The following is a 25257-nucleotide window of genomic DNA, read 5'->3' on the forward strand; positions in this document are numbered from 1 at the left end:
ATTATGTTGAATAAAAAAAACTACTATAAATAATTTTGCCATAAAACTGTGTTTTACTATGGTAGTTCGGGGACTTTTAAATTGACCTGTTAGTTAAGATGAAATTCGCTTGACTAAGGTCCCAGAGTTCAAAGTGGATTGGAATGTAATTGAAAGGTTTTCGATAAAATCGATAGGATTGAGGCTCAGAGTATAATAATAAACGTATAGTGTCGTTGGGGGTCAAAGTAATTTGTAGCAAATTTATAATTAGTTAGTGGCAAAGCAGTTATTAAGTAGCAAATAATATCAGCTAATAGATTTATTCGTATAAAATTAACACATTTTAGTGGGTCGAAAATGAAAAATCAATACTATGACAGCATATACAGACGACATTAACGTTAACAGCATCCTCAAAACTCACTTTGATAAAATACAACTCTGGTTGAAGACATGGTGTATTAAAGCAAATGAAACAAAATCTACAAATGTAATATTTAGTCAGCGAGAAGAACATATCCACCAATGAATTTCAATAACTGTCAACTTTCTCAAGCTGATGATGCTGGATGGAAGAAGCACATAGTTGCTAAACAAAAACAGCCTGGACTTAAACTCTATTCAATGAATTGGCTTATCGGGTATATAGTTAAAGCCAACAGTACGATTAAGGCCAGTATTTGTTTGACATTGAAACTGCTGGATTATTATTCGACGTAAACAAATACGTGTGTTTCAACCTTGAAATATAAACTACATCGTTTCGATGGAAAAAGGTGGAAGAAATATAGGCGACATACGTGACATTATTTTAAACACACTATCGAGGAATTCTTTGCGATAAAATTTATTACGTTTTAGGTACAATTTTCCTGCGAATATTTACCCCATATATTTCCTATGCTGATTCTCATTTTAAATATTTATGTGCCAATTTACATTTGCTAGAATAAATTGCTCGAATATCTTTCCCATTTTTTGATGTATAATTCGTTATGGAAATATAGATGACGATTTAACATTAGCGTAATTGTACCACAAGTCATCCATTTATGATTAAATATAATAAACAGAATAATCATTTTGGGGTTCTTTTGTTCGATAAACAATATTATGTAGGTTAGTTTTTTTGAGGACACTTCATAGTCGAAAGATAATACGTATTTTAAAGGTGTTGGAGAGCCGGCTTGGTTGGCGCAATGGTCAAGGTGAAATGTCACGTCACAAATAAATGTCTTTCTAGGCAACAGTGGAAAATCCGACAAAGAATAACCACCCCCAAAATTAAACTCTCATATATTCTATACAAAGTACGTAGATTAGCAATGAGTCACGTATTATCATTATTTTATCACTCATTAGTTCATTTATATTACTATATTTTACTAATTTCTCAAACATGATGGATTTAAATAGTGTTTCATAGTTTTTCGATAATAGCACAGAAAAAAGACATTTGGGATTTTAAAAATTAAAACAAACTGAGGTATTTTTAATTATTTTATGTACACAGTTGGGTCCAACATATTATAAATAATGATGCAAGTTTATTATTGGAAAGTCTTAATATATGTTTGAATTAATTTTTCTTGAGCTGTTATAAAATGTGCTAATGTGCTAATTGTAGACAACAGTATGTTTAAATAATACATATTAGTTAAAATATTACCTACTGTGTCTAGAAAATAGCAAGAGCATCCAATAAACATACATATTGTGGATTTTAATTCAATTATCTATTATGAAAGAATTACTATTAACGAGCTTAGAACTTAGAACTAACGAGCAATTGGTTAACCACTGATATTCCACATTTGGTTTTATAATCATGTGGTGGGTGTGAAATGCAAATAGTGAACCTTTCTGTAGGAGATCTTCATGTAAGAGATCATAAGAGGTTTCCTGAAGTTCATTATTTACTTTTAAAAGCCGTTTCTGGGCTAGAGCACAATCCTTTGGAAAATAATTAATTTTAGTTGAACCTTCACATCCTGAAAAATTACTCTCATATTGTGATTTTTCATTTAAACACATAATACAAAAATGGTATTATAAAAACGAATTTCTCTATAATTATAAACAGACATAGAAAATATAAAAAATATTCCTTGAGAAACACATAACCAACCATTGCTCTATGAAAAGCTTGTAAATATAGAGATATAAAATTGTTTTTATAAAAAATAAATATAGAGATATAAAATTGTTTTTATAAAAAATTATGTAATAACCAGTCGTCGAAGGTATATTTTAACATGTAAAAAATATTTGCTGAGATATATAGTGTGACATACGTATAGTCTGTTCAAAGTTATTTCGTACATACATTATTTAAATCTGTGAAATCAAAACGTCACAATGTTGCCACATCAACTCTGTGTTTTAGTTAAGTTTGGCTTTGACATACAAGAAAATTCTAATCTAAATAAAATAATTGGTCAAAAATGTTATCAAATATAATTTATTTTAACATTATAGTACATTTAAAAACTACAGTTAATGATACACATAGAAAAAATAGAAATTTCACGGTATAGGCGACCTTGGGGAAATGTTTTGTTTAGTTCAATCAACTGTAGCGCTGCGATCGCAAATTGTGATTGGCAGTTTAAATTCAAAATGCCGCCACTAACATGAAATGTGATTGGTCGATCAAATTGTGTGAAATTAGCATTTTCTATTAGCGTCCATTTTTATGTTTGTTGTTTGTAGGTTATGGTTTTTGTTTAGATTACGAAATTTTCGTTTTACGTTGTGGATATTTTCTGTTTTACATTAATTATTATGGGGTAATAATATAAAAATTGATGACAATACGTCAGTGTAGTAAAAGATGTAGTGTACCGGGGTAAAATTCTACTACGGAAATTAGACATCGTTTCCCAAAGAATGATCTCGCTCCTTTCCAAAAATGGGTTGATCAAGTAAATAGTAGTAAGTTACCTGGATAAACCACAATGCAAATATATCAACGTCATGGTGTTTGTTATGGACATATTAGTGAAAAATTTAGAATTATCCTTCCTTCACGAACAGGTATTTGGGTAAATGCATATCCATCATTGGTTTTATCAGGTACATATAAAATTATCTATCTACTACATGTCTGTTTATATATTGTTTGTTTACAGAAATTCAAAAACTTATGAAGATGTTAGTAGTAATAAAATTCAATTAATCTACCAAGTTGTGCGTATGTTGTCAGTGTGATGTCTCTACATAAAGAAGTCTTACAAGAAGGTAATAATTAATATAACTGGATAATTAGTAGTAATAAATACTACTTTTAATTGTAAAGTACCCCTAAAATATTTGCAATACTTTAACTTTTTAGAACAATCAGTGTTCAATCATTTTATAGTAGAGGAATTATATATTTAAATTTGATTGCCTTGTTAAGAAAATATTTGTTATGGTGCCATCAATTAAAAATTTAATTGCTACTTTTAGGGGATTTATTAACTTAAAGAAATCTATTTTGTCTAAATTTACAAATAACTACATTTGTTTAACAAATCTTAACCAAAGTTGCTTAAAGATTTTTGTTGGATCTATTAGAGGTCATAGAGGTAGAAACAGCATCCTTCTCCTAGTATGTTCGAGAAATTTTTAAAAGGGCTCATCATTTCAATTTTTTCACATCATTCTCCCGGAGAAAATTGTGAAGAAGATGAACATGTTAGATAACTTATATTCTTTTTTAACGGGAGATCTAGTACCACTTGAGGTTGTTAAATCACCAGTTGAGTCTATATTTTCAGTTCCAGAGAATTTTGCTCTGAGGAAAACAAAAGTCTAATATTGTATTTTAGTCTTATTTCAGGCTATTTAACAAAACTTCTGAAAAAGAGACAACATGCAATATTTGTCTATATTCTATATTAAGTAGTTCCACAGATTAAATACTCTAAAATCTAAATATTTTTAAAAAACACATACATTTTTAGTGTTTCGACTGTCCAATCCATAATGATTTTCAAGACAAAATTTTAAGTTATTCTGAGGTTTGATTGTATTTTTGGTTTAATGAAGTTAATGTAATATCAACAGGAAAGGATTTAAAGTTTACCTTCAATATATCAAGATAAGTTAGAACTCTAATAGATCCCATAAAATTGATGGCACTAAACATATATGGGAAGGCCTTATAGAAGAATTATAGATATTTTAATATTGCCTAGAATAGAGTTCATAATTGTTTTTTTTTTGCTTTTTGTTTATATTATTTCCACTTATGTATATTTGTATAGGATTTTATTTTAATAAATTAATTTTAAAATTTAAATTTGATTTTTATTTAAATACTATTGGCCAATAAATGTGACGTCACAAAATAATCAGGCGAAATGGCAGACCAATCAAAGCAAAGTATTTTCCTTACAGGTTTCTACATAACTATTTTAAACTAACCAATCAAATTCGCGTTGTCAGCGCCGCCAATGATTGGACTAAGCGAAACTTTGCCCCACTACTTACCATTGTAGTTGCACACCCCTGATGATACAGTCACAATAGTTTATTATTAGGTTAGAGTTATAACCTTTTATCACTATTGCTATCAACAATTTTGCATATGTCTGACAACCGGACGAATTTGACAGGCTCTTTCGTTTCCGTTTTCGAACTAATCAGACAGCAATGTGTCTCTTTTTAACTAGAATAAAATGGGAAGGAAAATACTGTCTGATTCTAAAACGAATTATAATCTGCGGCAGGAATATTGATGAAGAATGTGCAAAAACTACACGTATGTTTTATATATAAAGAGTTTTATAATTTTATTTTGCTGGTTTGTACACAGTTACGAAATTACTGGTGCAACATGCTATTTTCCTCTCTCTGCACTGTACTAATGGACCCATTTGTTTATAAACTTGGCAGTCTACGCCCGAGCTGCACGGCTTTAAAAATAGATTTACGGCCTTCCATCTAAAGTAGAGTGGAGGGGGAGGCACATAAAACACCACGTTGTATTAATATGCTAATATATCACGTTACAATCCTTTCTCCCTCTTCTGCTCGCCAACTTTTACTTTCGTTAATTAAAATATGGGGTTGCAACGTTTTCGGCAAGATGTTAACTATTAAAAAATTCTAAATTAAGATTAATTGATTTTGTCCTTTTGAAGAATAAATAGAGATACTCATATAATTTGTTTTACAAATGTTGATAGTGATTGTTTTTGAAATTATCTCGTGTTAGTGATATTTTACCTAATGGATAGTTGTAAATATAAAGATGCAAAATGCAAGTATTCTTTGGACATTGAAATTGTAGAAATTTAAAATATTATGGATCATTTTAGGTACGATGATTTGTTGTGACGTCAGGACAGGACAATATTCTTTTTTGCTTTATTTTTCTTCATGTATTAATACTGCTGGTTTTATATTAAATGCGCCGTACTATCGTACACGAGATCAAATGGTGTGTTCCTTTTGAGTCTGTATCTATCCTGGTGAAGACTTGCAATACTTCGATATTGGTATGAGAAGGGAGTCTTTCTTTATGTTTCCTTGCGATTCTCGTCATTTTCTGAGTGGTAGTCGGTGTCTAAACGTCTCGATGTCAATACACGTCCTGTAATATCTGAGTGGATCAGTAATACTTCTCAGCACAACATTGTTCTGGAAATCTTATATTATATTTGTATTAGCGTTCACAGAACACCCCCATAATTGAATTTCTTACGTCCATAGAGATTTAATTTTTTTTACTTGCTTATATTATATAACTTTATTATGTAGTGACAATTTATATTGCAGCGAATGTTTGCGTGGTTGCTATATGGAATTATTATATATTGTTATTGGTGCTTGTGCGGTCTACGCGGTATTTTACATACAAATTTTATTTTCCAGATCCAATTATTTATATCTTCACTTGTCTGTTGTAATTTTCAGCTAGACTGGCATCTATAATCGCAGTATCGTCTACATTTGTAGCTATTCTGGTATTATATAACTTATAATCCGAGCCATATATTATGTGACAATTTCTATAGTTTATAAATGAAAGGCTGTCATCTTACCGAAGGCTTGTGTTGCATCTAAGACTATAACTCAACATATCCGTTTACCTTTAGAGGATTTTTCAAATTGGTTTGTATGTATTAGGTTTTTCCCTCTAAATATCTAATCTAATATTTAATCTCTAAAAGTGGGCATATAAATAAAGGGGTAAGATATATATATATATATATATATATATATATATATATATATATATATATATATATATATATATATAGGCTACAGGCTTTTATCTCATTCGGTGATTTTAAATTTTTTTTGCTCATTATAATTTTAGTCATTTTCCAAACGTCTGGGATATATTTTATTCGATCATCAAGTTGGGGAATTTTATAATTCCCTTTCTTGGTTGTTTGCAGCAATTGTCCTATTATTAAGTAATAGTCTGTTGATTTCTGTTTCGTTTCTGTTTATGTTTCAGCTTCACTTTGTTCATTTAACACTGCATGTAATAATGTTAGTAGTTTTTGTTTTACAATAATCAGTATTTTTGAATATTATTGCAATAATTATTATACAAATTAACAATGATATGCAAATATTTTTAATTGAGTGAAAGTTTCCAACTCGTACAATACTATAGACTGTTGCAAATCTATTATTTAAAGGCCTGTTGTTTAATTAACATCCTATTATGCTTAATAAGGAGATTAATTGATGCGCTGATCTAAAGCCACCTTCCATTATACGCTTCCAATAGCTATGTAGGTGAAAGTGTGAACTATGTAAGATCATTTAATACCATCGCAGAGGTATCAAATAAAGCTGTATAATGTATTAATGTAACATTGTAGTTGGGCAAATTATGGCGAATCAAGTGTGCTGTTAAATAGTTAAAAATTTTATTCAGGTTGTTTCAATTTTTTTTATGAATGATGTTCGTAGATATTTCTGAAATATTCACTGATACTTAATTTAGGGTAAGTGCACGAAGTGTAACTTATCTCTTATCATTAGATGATAAGATGAAATAGAAAACTGGAAAAAGAACTATTATTATATTTATATTATGCTGCAGAGGTAATGTACTGTTGGAATGACACTCGTTTGTCAATATTTCAAGGCATTACAAGGCAAGGTTCTACCATTAGATCCATTAAGCACATTAGTGTTTGGGGTGGGAAACTATTCTAATCACTACTAGTACAATATTCAAAATATAAAAGTTATTACAGGACAATTTCATTTTCACTCTCACACTATTATGTCATAAAAGTTTTCTGGTAACTTTCACATTTTTACCAGAAATAAATTTACAAATTCTTAAATAATTTCTGATACAAGGATACTTTTATAGCATACTGGGGGCACTGTTATCTCTACTAGACGCAGATAATTAATTTTTGCAAATTTAAATTATGGCCGGAGGTGAAAATTGATAGGCATTGTGCTTACAATTTAACAGTGAAGCGAACTATTGTCCAATAAATATGAACATTTCTTCATCACAACAACGATTTGGTAAAAATGTTCAAAAGACCATTGGATCGAATGCTATATGACAGCCACAATATTGTCTTGGGGTCTAATAAGAGGTTAGCATGGAAAGAATTTTATTTCAAGGATAATAGACAAAGTGGCTATTGTTGTTTTTAGAAAATATGCAAGATAAAGATAGATAGTACAAAACTAGTCACTCGTCGCCAATAAAGGTCAGTTTTTAATGTAAAAGCTATTAAGTCAAATAATATAGGTAATTTTATTAAAAACATATCATGATTGTTCATTAATATATCAGAAATGAATAAATAATATATAAAAACATGTGTTTGAACCGAAAAAATTAAGTTTACCCAGATATTTTATACGATTAATATGAAATTGTATTTGTTTGCTTTAAAAATCGGTGTGTATGTAAAAACCCCATGTTATAAATAATGCGCCGTGTTTGCTCATGAGCTTGACGGTCCCCACTGCAGCCGCATGTCTTTAAAAATACATTTAGCAGCACACCCGCGGGCCAAACAGGAGAAAAGCACATAAAACACTACGCTATATTAATATTCTAATGTACCCTTTGCCTCGTACCTTTGCCTTTTTCCCTTTACTTTGCCGAAGCGGCGAAAAGGTATAAAGGCGAAAAGTGACAAAATGGATCTGTAATAAACGTAATATATTTCAGGAATATTACATTATTTACTGAATATAATTAATAATGTATTGTGTTTGTCAAAAATATTCGTATGAGCTAAATAGTTGTGAAAATTATTTTATTTTTCAGTTTAATTTCTCTTAAAATTATTATTTGCAATTTATGTATATAAATTCTACAGGATATTTAATTTTCCTATTCTTACAACGTAGCAATACAGTAACTTTAACTAATAGTGAACTGGTTGATCGAAATATTCAACAGATCTCATTAAATAAGAATAGAGGTCATCATGAAAACATACATTGATTACTTGTTGTTTAGTGCTATGAATTTTGTTACTGATCTTTTCTAAACGGCAAAAGCTCGAGAAACTATTTTTATTTTAAATTTGTTTTTGTGATACTGTTACCAGATTTATATATCAATGGAATACAGTGGTTAAAATAAAATTTACAAAACAAAAATATGAATTGAAGTAACTTACTGTTGGTTGAAACATAAAACTCATAAATGAAGAATATTCAATTATACTCCTAATTTTGGGAGAAAAAATATTTATGGTTGGAAAATGCTTTGATTCTAAATATATAGACTAGCGACAACTAAAGACAAATAACTAAGATTACTAATTGAAAACTGTAAATATAATTGACATTCAAGAGATAAGCTTACCCATTAGACTACAAACATCAGTAAAATTCCTGTTTTACTGAATCCCTGACTATCAGTACAATATTAACCTAAACCCTTATAGCGAAACGACATAGCAACTAGAAGATTATATTTATAATTTTACTAAGTTTAACGAGAAATTTTAAGACTTAAAGTGTTGTCTAGAAAGAAATTATAAAAAAAGAAAAAGACATTATAAACTCAAGATTTCATAATTAAACATCGATGGAAAGTCTGAATAGCTGAAAGAAGAACCAATGAGCCTCCATTTACAAGAGCATATACGAATCCGATTATATTAATTTTCAGAAAGATCAACTAAAATTATTTAGAGGTCTACAACATCTATCTCTCTAGCACAGCACGGCTCTCAATATTATTGCTTAAATATATCAATGTTTCTACAAAAGATTAAGTAACCCATCTCTTTGCAATTTATGACACTGCTGTGAAAGCATATTGTATATATGTATATTTTACAATTTTAGAAAGTAAAGAGGAAAATAATATTTAGGCTACATTTAGTACTACATTAACTACTTAAATATTATAGATTGCACTAAAGCATAAAATAATGTTCAACTTCTTTAAAACTAGACATCGCTAAGTGCTGTGAATGCTTCTTACTATGTAGGCAATCAAGATTTACATCAAGAAATTACAGAAGGATCTTTCCAAATTAAAACGGAATTAAAAGATTTACTTTGAAACACGCAACCAGGCCATATATTCATGCAAAATCGTATACATTCATTGATACGAAAACATATCATTCGAAGATTGACGAGGTTGCAGCGTATCTATGAACAGAAAATAAAACTTCCGCTCATAGTTAGATGAACTATAGTGTATTTCGAACTCGGAGAAGACTTTTTATAAATGAAATTTAATTGATTATATTTGATTTAAGATTTTAACATAATAAAAGGAAAATTAAATTAAAATATATAATTATAAACCAAAAGAAAAATATTGCAGACATTTAGTACTATTAAAAACGACTTGCTAATAATATTTTTTAATGTTTATTGCTTGTTACAATTCATCACAGCTTATGTTAAACTTTATAATAGACCATTCAAGTCGTTTCATATTTTTCTGCCATTTATTTCTCCATCATCCGAACCGTCCTCGGTGTGACTCTGGATCTTTAAAAATAAATTTACGACTATCCCCTGAGACGAAAGGGGACAAACGCCACATAAAACACAACGTTATATTAATATTCCAACATTTCATCTGCTTCTATCTCATCCCATCTGGCTCGTCGCAAGTTTTACCTTGGAATATTCGCAGGATAACGTAAAACTTTTAAGCGTGCTCAACTAGCTTGGAGCAACAGGAAATGAAGTATATTTTTTCTTCTCTAGCTCGTTTAATATAGCTATATAATTATAAGATTTAGTTTTCTTTGTGAGAGTTTACTATAGCGTTGGAAGATGAAACTTTTTCAAGATAAAATGAAGTGGTATAGTTTAAAGCAAGAATATTAATTTAACCTTAATTAGCAAGTAGTTGGTAAACTTTTCCATTGATTTTTTTTTACAATATTAAATTATTTAGGTTTATTATTTTTTGTTGGATATGGGTGACTGTTTAATGTTAAAGGATATATAGACTTATCTGAATAATATTTTAAATGCTTTTAGTCTCGACATGCCTTGCTGGGATTTCCAATGCAAGTTTCTCATTAGGTTTTCTTCAGCAAAAGTAGATCTAAAGACTGATTAACTAGAATTTTTTATTAAAACTAACGTAATATAAAATTATTAAAGACTAATCAGTTATTTTTTACAATATTTTGAACTATTTGGGTGCGACTATTTCAAAACAACAAATATTTTACAAAAAAATTTTACATAAAAATTCTAATAACAGTTCTTTTTAACTTCCTTATAATTTTAATAATATTTTGTATTCATTTACAATATTAGTACTTATTCTTGTATAAACTGCTGTAAATTACGATACATGTCTTAGTTTAATATCATGTTTCTTCATAATATCTTCAAATATATGTATTTTCTTCTTATTCTAAACTTCTTGAAGTACATAATCCACTTCAAGTTAATATATTGGATTGGTTTTGTATAGTTTATCCATCTAGAATCTATATTGGTCCAAATCTAACTCTTCTTACAACTATTTCTTACAGCGCAGGATTTTGACGTTAACTAAGTTCTATATACTAAGTCGTATATCTTACTATATACTTAGTATATACTAAGATATACTAAGTTCTCCAATAAGTTTTCATTCAATAATCAGAGCACATCCTTCATTTATTGATAATGTTGCACTTAAAATTGTATTATATATACATTATGCTTTTACAGCAGTGTCATAAATTGCAAAGAGATGGGTTACTTAATCTTTTGTAGAAACATTAATATTTATAAGCAATTATCTTGAGAGCTGTGCTGTGCTGTGCTGCGTTAACCTATTCTCTATTGTTGTTTCTTATAAGAGATAGATGTTGTAGACTTCTAAATAATTTTAGTTGATCCCTCTAAAAATTAATATAATTGGATTTGGATATGCTCTGGTAGATGGAAGCATTGATCTTTCTTTCTGCGATTCGGTCTTTCCATCGAAGTTTTTCACTTTTATTATGAAATCTTGAGTTTATAATCGCTTCTCATTTTTTTCTAGTCAACAATTTAAATCATGTTTATAATACATTGAATGTTATTTTTTGCTAAAGGTTCTAATCATATATTCAAAATTTCTCGATAAACTTTGTAAAATTATAATTTCTTCTAGTTGTTATGACGATAGTCAGAGATTCAGTAAAACTGGAATTTTATCGATGTTTGTAGTTCAGTGGGTAAGCTTATCTCTTGAATGTAAATTACATTTGCAGTTTTGAATTGGTAATCTTAGTTATTTGTCGATTTAAATAATATTTCATCTCTAAATGTAATTTTACAAAATACCGTTATAAAAAGTCTTGGGATGATTTTATATTTAAAGGGGAAAACATTTTGTTCAAATACCTTCCGGGCATACCTTCTAAAAAACCAAAACGAACCTTTTTATTTTTATTCTTATTGCCTCGTTAGATATAAAAAAACAGCTTAATTACAAAGATCATTGTTTTCTTTTCCAGCAGAACAAGTAATTGAGGAGAATAAAACCTGCGGCAAGATCTTAACGGTCTTGTCATGGATGCTAGTCATCTTGACTATGCCGTTCTCTTTGCTGGTCTGTTTTAAGGTAAGTTGATACCTTTCCTTCTTGTTTTTGTTTTACTTTGTTATTGTTTTCGTTAATAAAAAATGTTTTAAATGCAATTAAATTAAATTGGGGCTTGTTTTTACTGTCAGGCTTTTTGGCGAAGGTAAATGTTCGAAATCAGATTTAAATTGTTTAATTTTGTTATTGGAAAAGTAATTATATGTTTTTATTTGTAATGAAATAAAGCATCTCCAAATTTGATTATTGTATTTTAATATCTACACAAATCAAAACGGGTTCAATCATTATCAAATAATAAGAGTGTGTGACTTATTTTTTCCAACATAAATAAAATACATGTTTTGAATACCCTGCCTAATTTTTAAAAATGTTGTTCATTCATATTGTTGTCTAACACTTCATGTTTCTTAGTAATAGGATGAATATTATTTACGTTTAAAAGCTATATTACTCTACAATGGCATCCGATATCGTTCCATACCTATTACATATTCAGTGGTTTTAAAAGAAACGTATGAATACGAACATACATAAAAGCTAATTTTAAATTTAATTAAATACAAAGAATACAACTGGAAAGTTTCTGCTGATTTAAAAGTTGCCACTATATTGTTTGAACTACAGGGAGGTTTCGCGATATATTGTTGTTTTCTGTGTTTGTGGGACAGTACAGACATCAAAAACCACTATGTAATTAAAGATTGACCAAAAAGAACTGACTTTGTTTGTGGTAAATAAACCTTACATATAAATCTTTAATTTTAAATTTGGTTGGTTGAATGAATAATTATGTCAAGATCATGTATAAAAGTCTTAAAAAGTCTATTTCTTGCATTTCCATTTCAATTTTCTCCCCTAATCTTGGAATGGTGTATGGCGAGCAATAAGACAGATAGAAGAGCGATATCAAGGAAGATGGAATGCTAAAATGTTAGCAGATTTGTAGAACTGCCGGTTTGTAACGAAAGAGGAATCTGCTGTTCACAAGAGAAAAAGTTAATATATCGTCATTTTTTTTCAAAACATATGACACATCTATTGTACTGACCACTTCAACCTGAGCTGTTTTGATTCATTGTCTATTTGTAAATATATATTACTATTTTTTTAATAAAATAATAATATAATTAAATAAATATGATTTAAAATTTTTATACTGTCTTTTTTTATTTATAGTACTTTAATTTATCATAACTTTAAAATCGTATGTGTTTAAATTTATTTAATATTTTGTGTTCAGCAGGTAAAATTTCAAAAAAAGTCGTTTTATTTATTGTTATAGACCAAAAAAATTGTCACATAGTATAATATATAATTTACGAAGAACAGAAAACGAATTAAGGTTGGAGCGTCGATTGTTTCGAAGTTAGTCAACGAAGCCAAAGTCTGGAAGGTTAGCCAGTTTGTCTGAAAATATTGGATTATCTTGACTTAAAATGTGACAGTTTTTATTATTGGCGTAGTCATTAGGCTAAAAAACGTGTTTATGTGAGAATCAGGATCAAGAGCAATTATGTTTTAATGACATTCAATTTTAGTTTCAATTCCTGTAAGAATTGGACTTTGTAGGCTTTCAAGTCAAGATTTTCTCGCAAATATAGTCTCCCTTTATGTTCGTAGTGTTATAGACTGATAGTTTAAGAGGATGGTAACGTGCCATGTCTGAAAATTTGAATACCTTGTAATATATTGTTGCCACGTCATATTAAAATGACTACGAATCATCTGAGAGATGTTAAAATAGGTTTTATCGAAACATATCTAGATAAACACCCTTATGAAGTACCTTTGCGTTACTTACGAGACGTCAATCTGTATAGTTCCCTAGATATCGATCATCAATTACTATCCCATTTAATACTTCATTCGATTTTACCTTTTCTCGCTTTAGTTGTTCGGATTTCCATTTTTTTCGCGTCCTGATTTTATTATCGGGGATTTTTATCTTAGGTGGCCGTTGTTTTTCTCGTCTCGTTCGCTGTAAAAATGGGAACATTAAATTTGATCTGGGCAATATTTTTACAACGATAAAAAACGAGGTAAGGGACCATTTCTCAAAATTGCTTTAATATCGCGTTATTTATTATCAGCGAGGCTGTTTAAACAATAGCGTTAGGTTTAGATTAATTTTTTCGACGACAAGCGAAACGGGGAAAGATTATACGTCGATTGTAACAAAGCTCATAAACTTGGCGCTAAAATTGCTAGCACCCAATAAAGGATGAATGTTTTTTTATTGAATGTAATCTAGTGGTCGAAATTCTACCATAATTAATTTATTTAATAATCGCTGTTTTGTAATAGAACAATATTCATTGGATTTATTTTTTATCTATTCCTTTAGCCGTGGGCGTAGATTTACTATATACCATATACATTATCATATGCTATTATAGATTCTTTCAGCTTAGAGAAAAATGTACCAATATGTTGTATTTTTGTCGTTTCTATCTTAATTTATCTATATTTATCTATAATTCACTTTAAATTAACAATTTAACGAAACAGTAATTTAAATTAAAAAATACAATTAATAGTTTTTATTTGCATTTTTTTGTCGTATATGGCGACTAAAACTGAATGGTACGAAGTCTACACAAGGATATTTCACACACAATAAATAGTTGAGTATGTCTTTGGATGCCAAGTCCAAGTACAAATAAAATGTTAATAAAAAACGAGTAGAACCTTGTATAATGCTTTAAAAACTATGATAGGTGCTTGGACGACTTACTACAGCGACTGTTGCTTACCAATACAAAGCTCTTCGCGGCACTGTTAATGCCCGATGGTATATTATATATGTTCCCCCAATTGTTCAATTTTCTGGATAGTTATAGTTAACAACCAGCTGTGATACGTATTATTTTTATTACCAATTTACAGAGAAATCCTAAACAAAAACCTTTAGTGTTACCTCTAATACCGTATAATACCAGAATGTAAGATTGTCATCAGAATTATTTCGTTTACACCCATTTATTCAACAATACTTTCTTTGTCGATGCTCTATGCTTTACTGATTTTATGTTAATTGAATTTATTAAAATTTAAATTGAATCTCTTATAATATATTTCGTAAATGTGAAAAGGATATTTTTCCTCTTGTGACAAGTAATGCATATGATCATGATATGAGTCTATATCTTCTCATATATATCTCTAGTGGGTAAATTGTAATAGCAATTGTTAGCAGTAAAATAATTAACGTTGGTCTAGGAGACCGGTTTTAACAATAAATAAATTTAAATAAATCTTGCCTTCGCAATAGGATGGTCCTCTTACTGCTTAATGCTGAGGACTCTGGTTCGGAGCTCAGTTAAACTGTAGGCCCAGTTCAGATAAATCCATAGTTGGTAAAAAGAAACTGTAAAATATATTTAAAATAATATCTTGCCTTCGACATGACGCTTAGCAAATAATAAGCTCAGTCCTTGAGTATTTGTGGACTGAATCTAGAAAATGAACCTTTTTCTCATGTACAGTTATATGTGACATATACACGTGTCGGCAAACCATCCATTTTATTTGTTCTTGCGTCAAATAACAAAATAAAAAATGTCGTATATAACAAGACACTTTGTTGTACAGAATGCGAGTATAACCCATGCAGCAAAATACATAATTTCAATAAAGATAAAGTTTTGCTGTCACGCCTGTAATAGCCGGTTTCTGCATTTTATTGATATTTATTTTCTTTTTAAATATTATCCTAATATACTATAGAAATTGTTTTGTGTTCAATTTATTAGGTTAATAAAATTCTAGATTAAATTTAGCAAAAAGGTATCACAACACGACATGCATGACCGTTAGAAGATACAAAGTTCGCTAGGGCAGTCTTTATATATAAAGACCGTTTTCGTCGAAAATAAAAATAATAATTTATAGTCGTTTTAACCTCGCATCGGTTGTATTTTTATATATTCGCAGGCATTGTAGTTTCTAGCGCCGAATAAAAGGGAATCCTTTACGGACAATTTACTAGAATATTTTCTTATGTTTTTTCTACTCCTTTATCAAAATAACATATTGTCCTGTATCGATTTTGCCGCTGCCATTTTTTACCTTGGAATCGGAAGAAAACACATCACCTGCGATAACAAGTTACCGATCATAAAATAAAGATGAAAAATCCCAATCGGAAGGAATAACGCGACGGAGGGTCTCGCAGGGGCCCATCCGAACAATCCCCAGATAATTTCCGAGAAGGTCCGTTCATTATTTTCGATTCGGTTGAATAATCTGAATAGAATATTGATTGATGAAAGCTTTAAATTAATCTTGTGAAAAGAGAGACCGTAATCTATCTAAAGGTTGTGATATAATAAGATTTTATACTCTAGGATTGTGAATTTAGTTTGTGAGATTTACATATTGTGCATTAATCGACGTTTTTGTAATATTATTTATACCTATAGAGTAATATAGAGTGTTAATTTCATATATATGTTTTCAAGATTGTTCATCATTTCGCTTCATTTCATGGATTAGTTTAAATTACCATTACGGACGTGTGTAAAGAAACTGTTTTATTATCTCTACGTATGGTCTGTTCATGGGTGATCAGTGTCCTAAACGAGTGCTTTTCTTTTCAGTTCTTTTGATTTATTATTAAAATCTTTTCTTATTTTTTTTTTTACTTCTAATCTAGTCTATTTTTCCTACAGCACTGACCCTTCTGAGTTATTTCATTACAGCTGCTTGTATCTTATTTTTATCTTTCTTCGACCATATTCGTGTCTCGCTAATGAATGTTAGGGTTGGTCTTCAAATTTCTTTGCATATTTACATTTAAGTTTTGGCTGATATTTCTATTTTGTTGATGAATACACATTTACCTCTCCTGGTTTCTGTTAGTTTCATTTTCTATGCCCATAACGTATATTAAAATGCAATTACTTGTTCTATTAACTATTTTATTACTATTATTACTAATCTATCATTTGTTACTATTACATATGAAAAACTTTCTATGGACAATTATATTTTCTCCATTTCTTTATTATTTCAACCATTATCATAGCCGTTCTTGGGTTTTGAATGGTTTTGATTTCGTATTGTCTGCAGTGACGGTTTTGCTTCTCATCCTATCCATTTCTTGAATTATTCTTAGACTTTTATTATTTACACCCCGTTGTGTTAATATAACCCATTGTGTCATATAATTGCTTTTTCCAAGTCAATGAACGTTAGGCATATGTATTTTTTTATTTAACTTTGACCAGTACTTGTCTTGAACTAAATAATATATGGTCTTGTATACTTGTTAACGTCTTATATACTAGTAATTTTAGACGATTTTCCATAATTATCTCTCATATCTTCATGTTATGTGGTGAAAAATATAAAAAATATCTAAAAAAATCTTGTCTCAAATTTATAACCATATTTTGCAAAAGCTGCTACTGGTGTTGTAGTCGCCCATTCGCATCCTGCAGGGAAATAATGTATTTTATGTTTGTCGTTGTAATTGTGCATATCTCAATGTAAGTTGCTCACTGGTCATTAGGTTAGCTTACTGCTGAAAGTCATGCTTCGGAAACTACGCGAAGTAAAAGTGTTCATATAAGTCCTGATTGATAAAGAAAACATATTTTTAAAAAGGTTGCAAAGTCAAGGCTACAGAATGAAAGTATACTTCTTTATAAAGATATTTTTTAAGGTTCGTGAAAATAATTAGGTACAAATTGTGGATATCGAAAAAATCTGTATTTTTTAAACAATTTTAATGATGTTTTTTTAAGTTAATTATAGAGATAATTCAGACACAAAAAACGACATATTTATTGTTTAAAAAATTGTTAGTTTGTTTCTAGACAATAATTCCTTTTGAAGTCGAAATATATATTTTATTTTTACCTCTAATTACTCATAAACATGGACATTTTTAACCAAACTCATTATACATTAACAAGATAATATAACGAATGGAGCGGGATTTTATTATATCTAAAGTGTTTTATAAGTATTTTGTTAATGAAAAAGTCCGTTGAGATTCAAAGCACGACAATAAAAGGATATAATGGACAGGAAAGCTGCGTCCGGTTTCAAAGGAAATTCCTGCTGTTATTTATGAAACTGTTGCAGCTTCAAAGTTCGTCGAAAATGTGTAGTCCGTCTCCAAGTTGAAAAGTAAAATTAATTATACTATTCTAGTTTTCATTATTCGCCTGTAGTTCCGGCTGCTATTATATTTTATGTATTGTGACTGTTGCCATCTGGACGGAAGAGAGCTTTCTTTACAATAGAAGCGGTAAATTATGTGCATATTAAATAATTCTTATAATCTTAATAATACGTAGAATAAAATAAATAATCTTTTAGTAGATTTTGAATATTTTAAAAACCATTTTCACCAAAATATCATTCCAAAAGGTTTATTGTGTGGCATATATTTATGAACATCTCTTCAAATAAAAACTAAGATTATCAAAATGCATGATGTCACAACGTCGCTATGTTGCCACATAAAACTTTAACTCTAACTTTATTTTGATTGGCATAAAACAAAAATCTATAAATATGATAATGAATTAGTAGTTACCTGTTTCTTTTTTAGACACATTCTCGTTTTAGGCAAATTAATTGTATGACTTATTTAGTTTTGAGTTTATTTGTGTTTTGTTATTGCGTATATTTTGGAGATTTTTTAAAATTAAATAATAAAAGTGAATTTGTTCTTCACTTATTCAAATCTTACAAAAATCTTGTTTCAAATTAATAAAATAATTACATTATGATAAAATAAAACTGCTTATACTTGTTATTAACAGAAACAATTTTATATCAGAATTTTATCGTAATTCAGAGATATGTGATAACCCGTTTCCGTTAAGACTTATTTCTGGACCGACTGTATTAGATTTAATTTATTGGTAACACGTTTCTTTTTATTTAAATATTTTAAAGCAACTTTCCGCGGGAAAGATTTTTGATTTATTAGGTTGCAAATTTATTATAGTGCATGTAATCTGTAGATTTTTTTAAATTAAACATTCGTAATAAATTTATTCCTTAATGATTCGGGTTTTTTAAGACTCAAATCAATAAAACTAATAAATTGTGATGGAATGGTACTGATTATACTTGTTCTTAAAATATAAGGTTTTATGTCAGAATTTATCATAATTTACTGGTATATGATTCGCCATTTTTAAAATACCTCTTTTAACATCGACCATTTTTATACTGGATATATTCGTAGCCTGTATCTTTTTGATTTCAATATTTTAAAACAACTTTCGGGTTTAGGTCCAGTTTCCAACATTAATTATATGACTTATTCGGCTGCGAATTTATTTAACACACCGTCACCGGGCTCGGCGGTCCAGGAGCAGTAACATTTTGCAAATTTATTTGGAATAGAGAAAGAGCTTTTTATTCGACCCACTGCGAGATATGCTAATTCTTTTTGCTCGATTTTGATTCGCAGTGGGGAAATACGCGCGCGTTTATGTATGTGTTTGGCATTGATCTGAATTGGAGATTCGCGAGGTGTTTTTTTCGCTGGGTTTTCGACGGTTACTGGCGAATTTTAATTGTCGCATCCTTAATTGCAAATTAAGTGGAAATGTTTTTGTTTTTGCAACGAAGGTATAATTTTTCGGTTTCGTGTGCATTCGATTTTATCTTTTAAGTTTATTTTGTTTGCTGTACTTTATTTTGTTTGCTGGATTTTTCTTGGTAGTTTAAAGCTATTTAAAGAGCTTTTTGTTACGAAGAACAAATAAAACATGATCGAATATAGAGACTATTGCAGAAGGTTTCCTATCTTACAGAGCCTGGTTACCGAGCCCATATTAAAATGTTTTTTTTTCAGAGAGTCATTATTTCTGCGCATACAGTTTATAGCCTTTATATTTCAAATAATAAAGGATAATAGTTTTTTTTATAAATACCATTACCATTTCAATGCTGGAATAAAATTTATAAATTACACATTAATACGATTTCATCATGATGATTAAAATTAAATAAAATCGTTTCTTTTAAAGAGTTGAAATTAAGTTTTGTAGATTTAAATGTACCAAGCTTTGAAGAATCTTCAGTACCTTCCCATATACAAGACTCATATTATATAACCAGTCAGAGTACTCTCTGGAATCATTGAGGAGTTCAACTTAGTTAATCCAGTCGGAATATATCTGTTTGAAACAAGCACTCCACTGACTCTATAAAGGAGCAATTTAAGCAACTTATCTTAACCCAGATATTGATTAAAATATATGAATTCAGCAGCATTATTACATCTGATTAATGTTTATTTTCGAGTGAATTTATATTAGAGTAGGACTGTGTCAGCAGAAGCTTGCATTTCAGGGTTTATAGCTACAAATCTCGAGCAGGTTCCGGATTCACCAAAACTGGGGAAAACATTCATATATATTTTTTTGAAATTTGGATAACAATGTTACTATTTTGAAGATAGAAAAAATCAAACTGGCAGACGAAGGTACAAGCGATATTTATAAATCATTTTACCACAATTATTACTGCAATTATGAATTATTCAGATAGGACAACTGTTACGTACATTCTATTGACTGTTCTTTAAGACAAATACGTTTCTGTTTGATAAATATCGGGTTTCTGTTTGATAAATATCGGCGTATTTATAGACATACTCATACTTGATGAGTGAAGCGTCTGTAAATAAGAGTTTCATTTACGTTGTCGCCAATTCTTTCCCTAAAATGATATGGTACATTTTAATATAAAATAAAAATATTGTTTTTAAATGCTACACATTTTAACTTGTGCATCTTAAAAAACCTTAGCAGTCTACGTTGATATTTCAAAACTTAAAGATGTTGATTTATACTGATTCCACATTACATATTCATGGGAAAAAGAAAACTTAACCGATACATTTCGCCGGTTTCTCTTTCCGCTCAGATTTACAATTTAAATTTGCTCTCAACGTTTGTTTTAAATATAAACGAAATCGAACAGAGACGCAGTTTGGGTAGAGAGATTTGAATCGATATCTAACTATATTCGGTTCTTCCACTGCTATATAATATCAAACAAATATATTTATTAGGATAGTTCATCAACTAATTCTGATTTATTGGTCTGTTATAATAAGCCAATATATATAAAATGTATAGAGAAATATTCACTAATAACTTGTAATAAAAAACGAACTCCTGTAATGCTACAATATTCAGATCCGACAGCTATAAATGTCTGAGTTATATTACAATGAAAATTCAAATTTAATATCATACATATGTTAACAATAGTAGTTTTAGTGCTTATATAAGAGCATAAATTGCTGGTTTAATAACCAAGGTGACATATTTAACATATTAATTTGCTAGTTTAAATTTAATATATATGTATATACGAGTTAACTTTAGGAACTAAGTAATCCACAGTCCTTATGGCTACAGAGATTGTTGTTACTATGTTGCCAACAAGTGCAAGAATGTGTCGCTATATTAGCAAAGTTTTCCATGAAAGGATATAAGAAAATCAGTCACTTATTGAAGTTTATTGAAGTAAAACTGATAATACATAGTTCTATTAATTGAGGGTTCTTGAATTTACGACCAGTAGAGTATATATTAACTTAAAATTAATAAATCACCATGATGCGATATAAAGTTTCGGATAAATAACAATTTAAGTTACAATTCGGGGGAAACCGAAAGAAAAAACTGTTGGGTATTTTATTCCTGCTTTTTTTTCGGTGTCAATTAGCGTTGAGATGGGACCGCAGCTGGGAAGCAGGGGAAGGCAAGCGGATCCTGTTTAACATCCTCGAACAGTTTCATGCCAGCCCCTGGAATAAAGTAGGGACAGTAAAAATATTTCTTCAAGGGCGAATTGGCCCTTCTATTAATTTAATATGACTGTCTCGAGTTGACATTTTAGCTCGTAGGAATTGACTAGATGTAAGCAAATTCGCTTAAAAGTTTTATTCTTTTTCTCTGCTACGTTTATTGGAAAATCATTTTAGATATTCTGGTTTATATTGACTTGGACGACTAATATTGTATTACTTTTTTTAAAATTCATATTATCTTTACAAAAATGACTTAACTTTTACTGATACTTTCTATTAATTTAAAATTCTCTGATCTATAATTTCTGACATCTGTTAAAACGCTGTAGTTTTCAAGATGATGCCGAGGGAATATGTTTTTTTAATTTCTACTGTTTTCCATAAAAATTAACAGATAATATTATGGTAAAGATATTTGAAAAATATCAAAATAGAAAACAATGGAAGTTCTTATAGGATTAAATATCATTATAAGTAAAATAATCGATAAAATGTAGTTGGAAAATGTTCACATTATAATATGTCAAAATACAAAATACTACGGAGTGTTATGAATAAGAAGAATATTACAAATATAACTTTATTTACAGTCTATAAGGTAATATGATATAGTAAACTACCATGATATATCAGTGAAACCATTTTAAATCCATTTACAACTATAAAATAGGGTTTTAGAATACAGTAAAATGAAGATAAGTAAGAATGAATAAAATCGTAACAATACTTGTAGGAAGAAGTCACATGGAAATAGATAAATAAAGAACTTGATATGAAATATGATATAATACAGTTAAATCAATACGGATAGCCAAAATATGATAAAATAGAAAAAAATGTCAACCTATCAGCCGTAGGAACCATTTAGGGTCTATTTGCAGATATACAGTATACAACACATTTACAATATCAGTTGTCTGTTAAAGTATACTAATTTATTACAAGTATATTGCAAAATAACAAGTAAAATAAAAAACAGAAGCATTTTATATAAACCCATGACAGTGATAATGAAACAAGATGCAAAACATTCAAACGAACCTTCATGAAATTACATAGATGCACACTTATATTTCTAGTAGTGGTTCTGTTATGGTGAGAAAATTAATCAGTTTGTCCGTTGTCACTCCCAGGTTGTATCTTTGGTATTCAATTAGTATGTGTTTGGTAGACAGTGAGGAACCACATTCAAGGCACTATGATGGACTTCTTCCCTTAATGAGAAACTCATGGGTTAATTTGTTGTGACCAATTCTGAGACGCGAGAATAAGATTAAGTTGCGCCTGCTGATGTTAGTGATGTTAAGGCACTAAGAATACTATTTTTCACCTCCCAAAGCTTGTCGCTTTCTGTTTGATCCCATCTGAGTTGGTCTGGATGTCTAAAGATTCTAGCAGAGTGATGCTTCATATCTTTACTCCAGAAGAGGAAATTTTCAGTAAGTGATCCCTCTCTCTTCTTGGCAAGTAATCCACTCCTTCATTTTCAATGACCCCAGAGGGAGAAGGGAGCCACATAAAAGTGATAGTTTTGCCGCTCCTTTCCAATATATAGGTTAGTTAATAAGTTCAAAGGATAAGCACTCCTAGCGTGTGTAGATGTAGAGATGGTTAAAGTCATTTTAAGGAGCTCATTGAATCAAGGCGATAACTAATCGTTTGTCTTGCGCATCTTGTACTGAGATCAGGGCCCTATAAATATCAGACAGTTCAGCCGTCAATACATTCGATGAAATGGGGAGCCTGAAGTGTCCTTCCGACATCACCGATGTAAATGCTGGTTCCACGTGGTCATTGTTCTTGGAACCGTCCGAGAAGTATGAAAGTGGCCCGAGAATGTAAGGGTGTTCAGGATATTACAAATAGTAAATGATCGTGAAACTATTTACAGACCCTCTTTGATGTTTGGTTGTCAATTATATCTGTCTATCCTGATGATATGATTTTCGATAAAAAAAACGAGAGAATATTTAAAAATTTGTTAAACCAACGTGACTAAAACATAACAAAAAAATTAATTTTGAAACACAACAGTTCCGTCTAATTTAATTATCTACTTAAAATAAACTGTCGTAAACAAATATTACTTCCGAGTATTATTGATAGAAGATCGAATATAATCCGGATATCTGGAATACGGAAAGTTTGAAATATTTATTTATTCTTGGAATAAACTCTTCAAAGTTACCAAGAGGAAATTAAAGTTTTTAATGAAACATTGGACTAAGATATTCAAAGATATATTTGATCTGTTTTCAATCAATTTGTTATTGTTGGGATTGCCTTGTAAATAATTTTAAGATTATTTTAATGTTATAGGTAAAAATAGCAGTAAAATTCTTGAAAAAATATATTAATATATCATTATGTTTGGATGTATTAAATGATCAACTATTCAATATTTTTTGAGACTTAAAAAGCTTTTGAAACCTTTCAAGAACGAGCAGAAATAGTGACAATATTTATTGATAATAATCGATCCATTATTGCCACTCAGCGAAAATGGCATCAATGGTAGTACTTTTGCCCCACGTTGTGTGCTGTGGATCCACGAAAATCTCGATTCATTCATATGTCACAAAAATAGACGGGTGTAACAATAGAATTCTATAAAAAAATACATTTAATAAAGATCTGTATGAATTTTACTATAAATCAAATATGTTTCCAGTTGAGTGCTTGCTATTTTGATTGATGTTAAACTCTTGTAATGTTGATGTCAATCTTCTGAGGTTTAAATCTGCACTGATACTGTAATATCTTTGGGCTGTAAAAAGAAAAAGCTTTATAGGAAATAGCTAGGTGAAGTTATGAAATATACTTTGGTATTTTTATACTCGCTAATCATATAACCATTTCTAACATTAGGGTGCTTTTGAGCAAAAGTAAAAAACAGCACAGAATTTTAATTATTCTGTGTTGCATTTTTTCATTTTAATATGCAGAAAAACAAGATGTAACGACAATGAATGTCGACAATTTGTGAAATATCTGCTTCCAAAGCACAGTAAATTTTGACTGAGTACATTAATTATCTAGAGTTTTCTATGGGTTTTAGCCTATCTAAGTTGCTATAGTATGACTCTATTGGCAAAAACAATCTATTACAAAAGACTGGCATTGCTTCTTTATTAATCTAATTTTATCCATGTTAGTAAATTTACATGAAAAAATGTTTAGCAAGATAATAGAACAGAAATAAAGTTTAGAAGTTTTTTAAATTAGTTCCTTAATTAATTATTAACGCTGTTTTTGTAAAGAAATTTGATGAAAACAAAAATTGTTCTGCAATATACCTGATTGAGTATTTGATTCTAATATAAAATTGGCAACATATTACTGCTGCGGATGTATTGTCAACTGCTGGAGTTGGATCTTTTCGAAAGGAAATTTCCAGTATATCGGCTAAAGTTCTGTAGGCTAGAGTCTTGGGATCAATTCTGTGTCTACTCTACAGTGTACAAGGAGAAGCCAACAAAATCCA

General features: G+C 29.6%; 1 protein-coding gene and 1 long non-coding RNA gene across 6 annotated transcripts in view; both read left to right on the top strand.

The window, feature by feature from the left end:
* LOC143198891 (band 7 protein AGAP004871) overlaps positions 1-25257 on the top strand; it is a 165740-nt gene that overhangs the window by 87333 nt on the left and 53150 nt on the right. For 3 of the 5 annotated variants that reach the window (XM_076408503.1, XM_076408505.1, XM_076408506.1), the window contains one exon: positions 11892-11998. In XM_076408503.1, coding sequence (XP_076264618.1) covers positions 11892-11998 — 107 coding nt within the window. The remainder of the gene's footprint in view (positions 1-11891; positions 11999-25257) is intronic. The other 2 variants (XM_076408504.1, XM_076408507.1) reach the window with 1 other exon arrangement.
* LOC143198908 (uncharacterized) lies at positions 2794-3787 on the top strand. The gene is made up of 3 exons (XR_013006312.1): positions 2794-3057; positions 3114-3222; positions 3317-3787. It is a non-coding gene; the product is annotated as an uncharacterized LOC143198908 (long non-coding RNA).

This window comes from Rhynchophorus ferrugineus, unplaced genomic scaffold (genome assembly GCF_030347505.1).
Source record: "Rhynchophorus ferrugineus isolate W39M unplaced genomic scaffold, kcgeb_rfMv2 rfM6, whole genome shotgun sequence".
NCBI lineage: Eukaryota > Metazoa > Arthropoda > Insecta > Coleoptera > Curculionidae > Rhynchophorus > Rhynchophorus ferrugineus.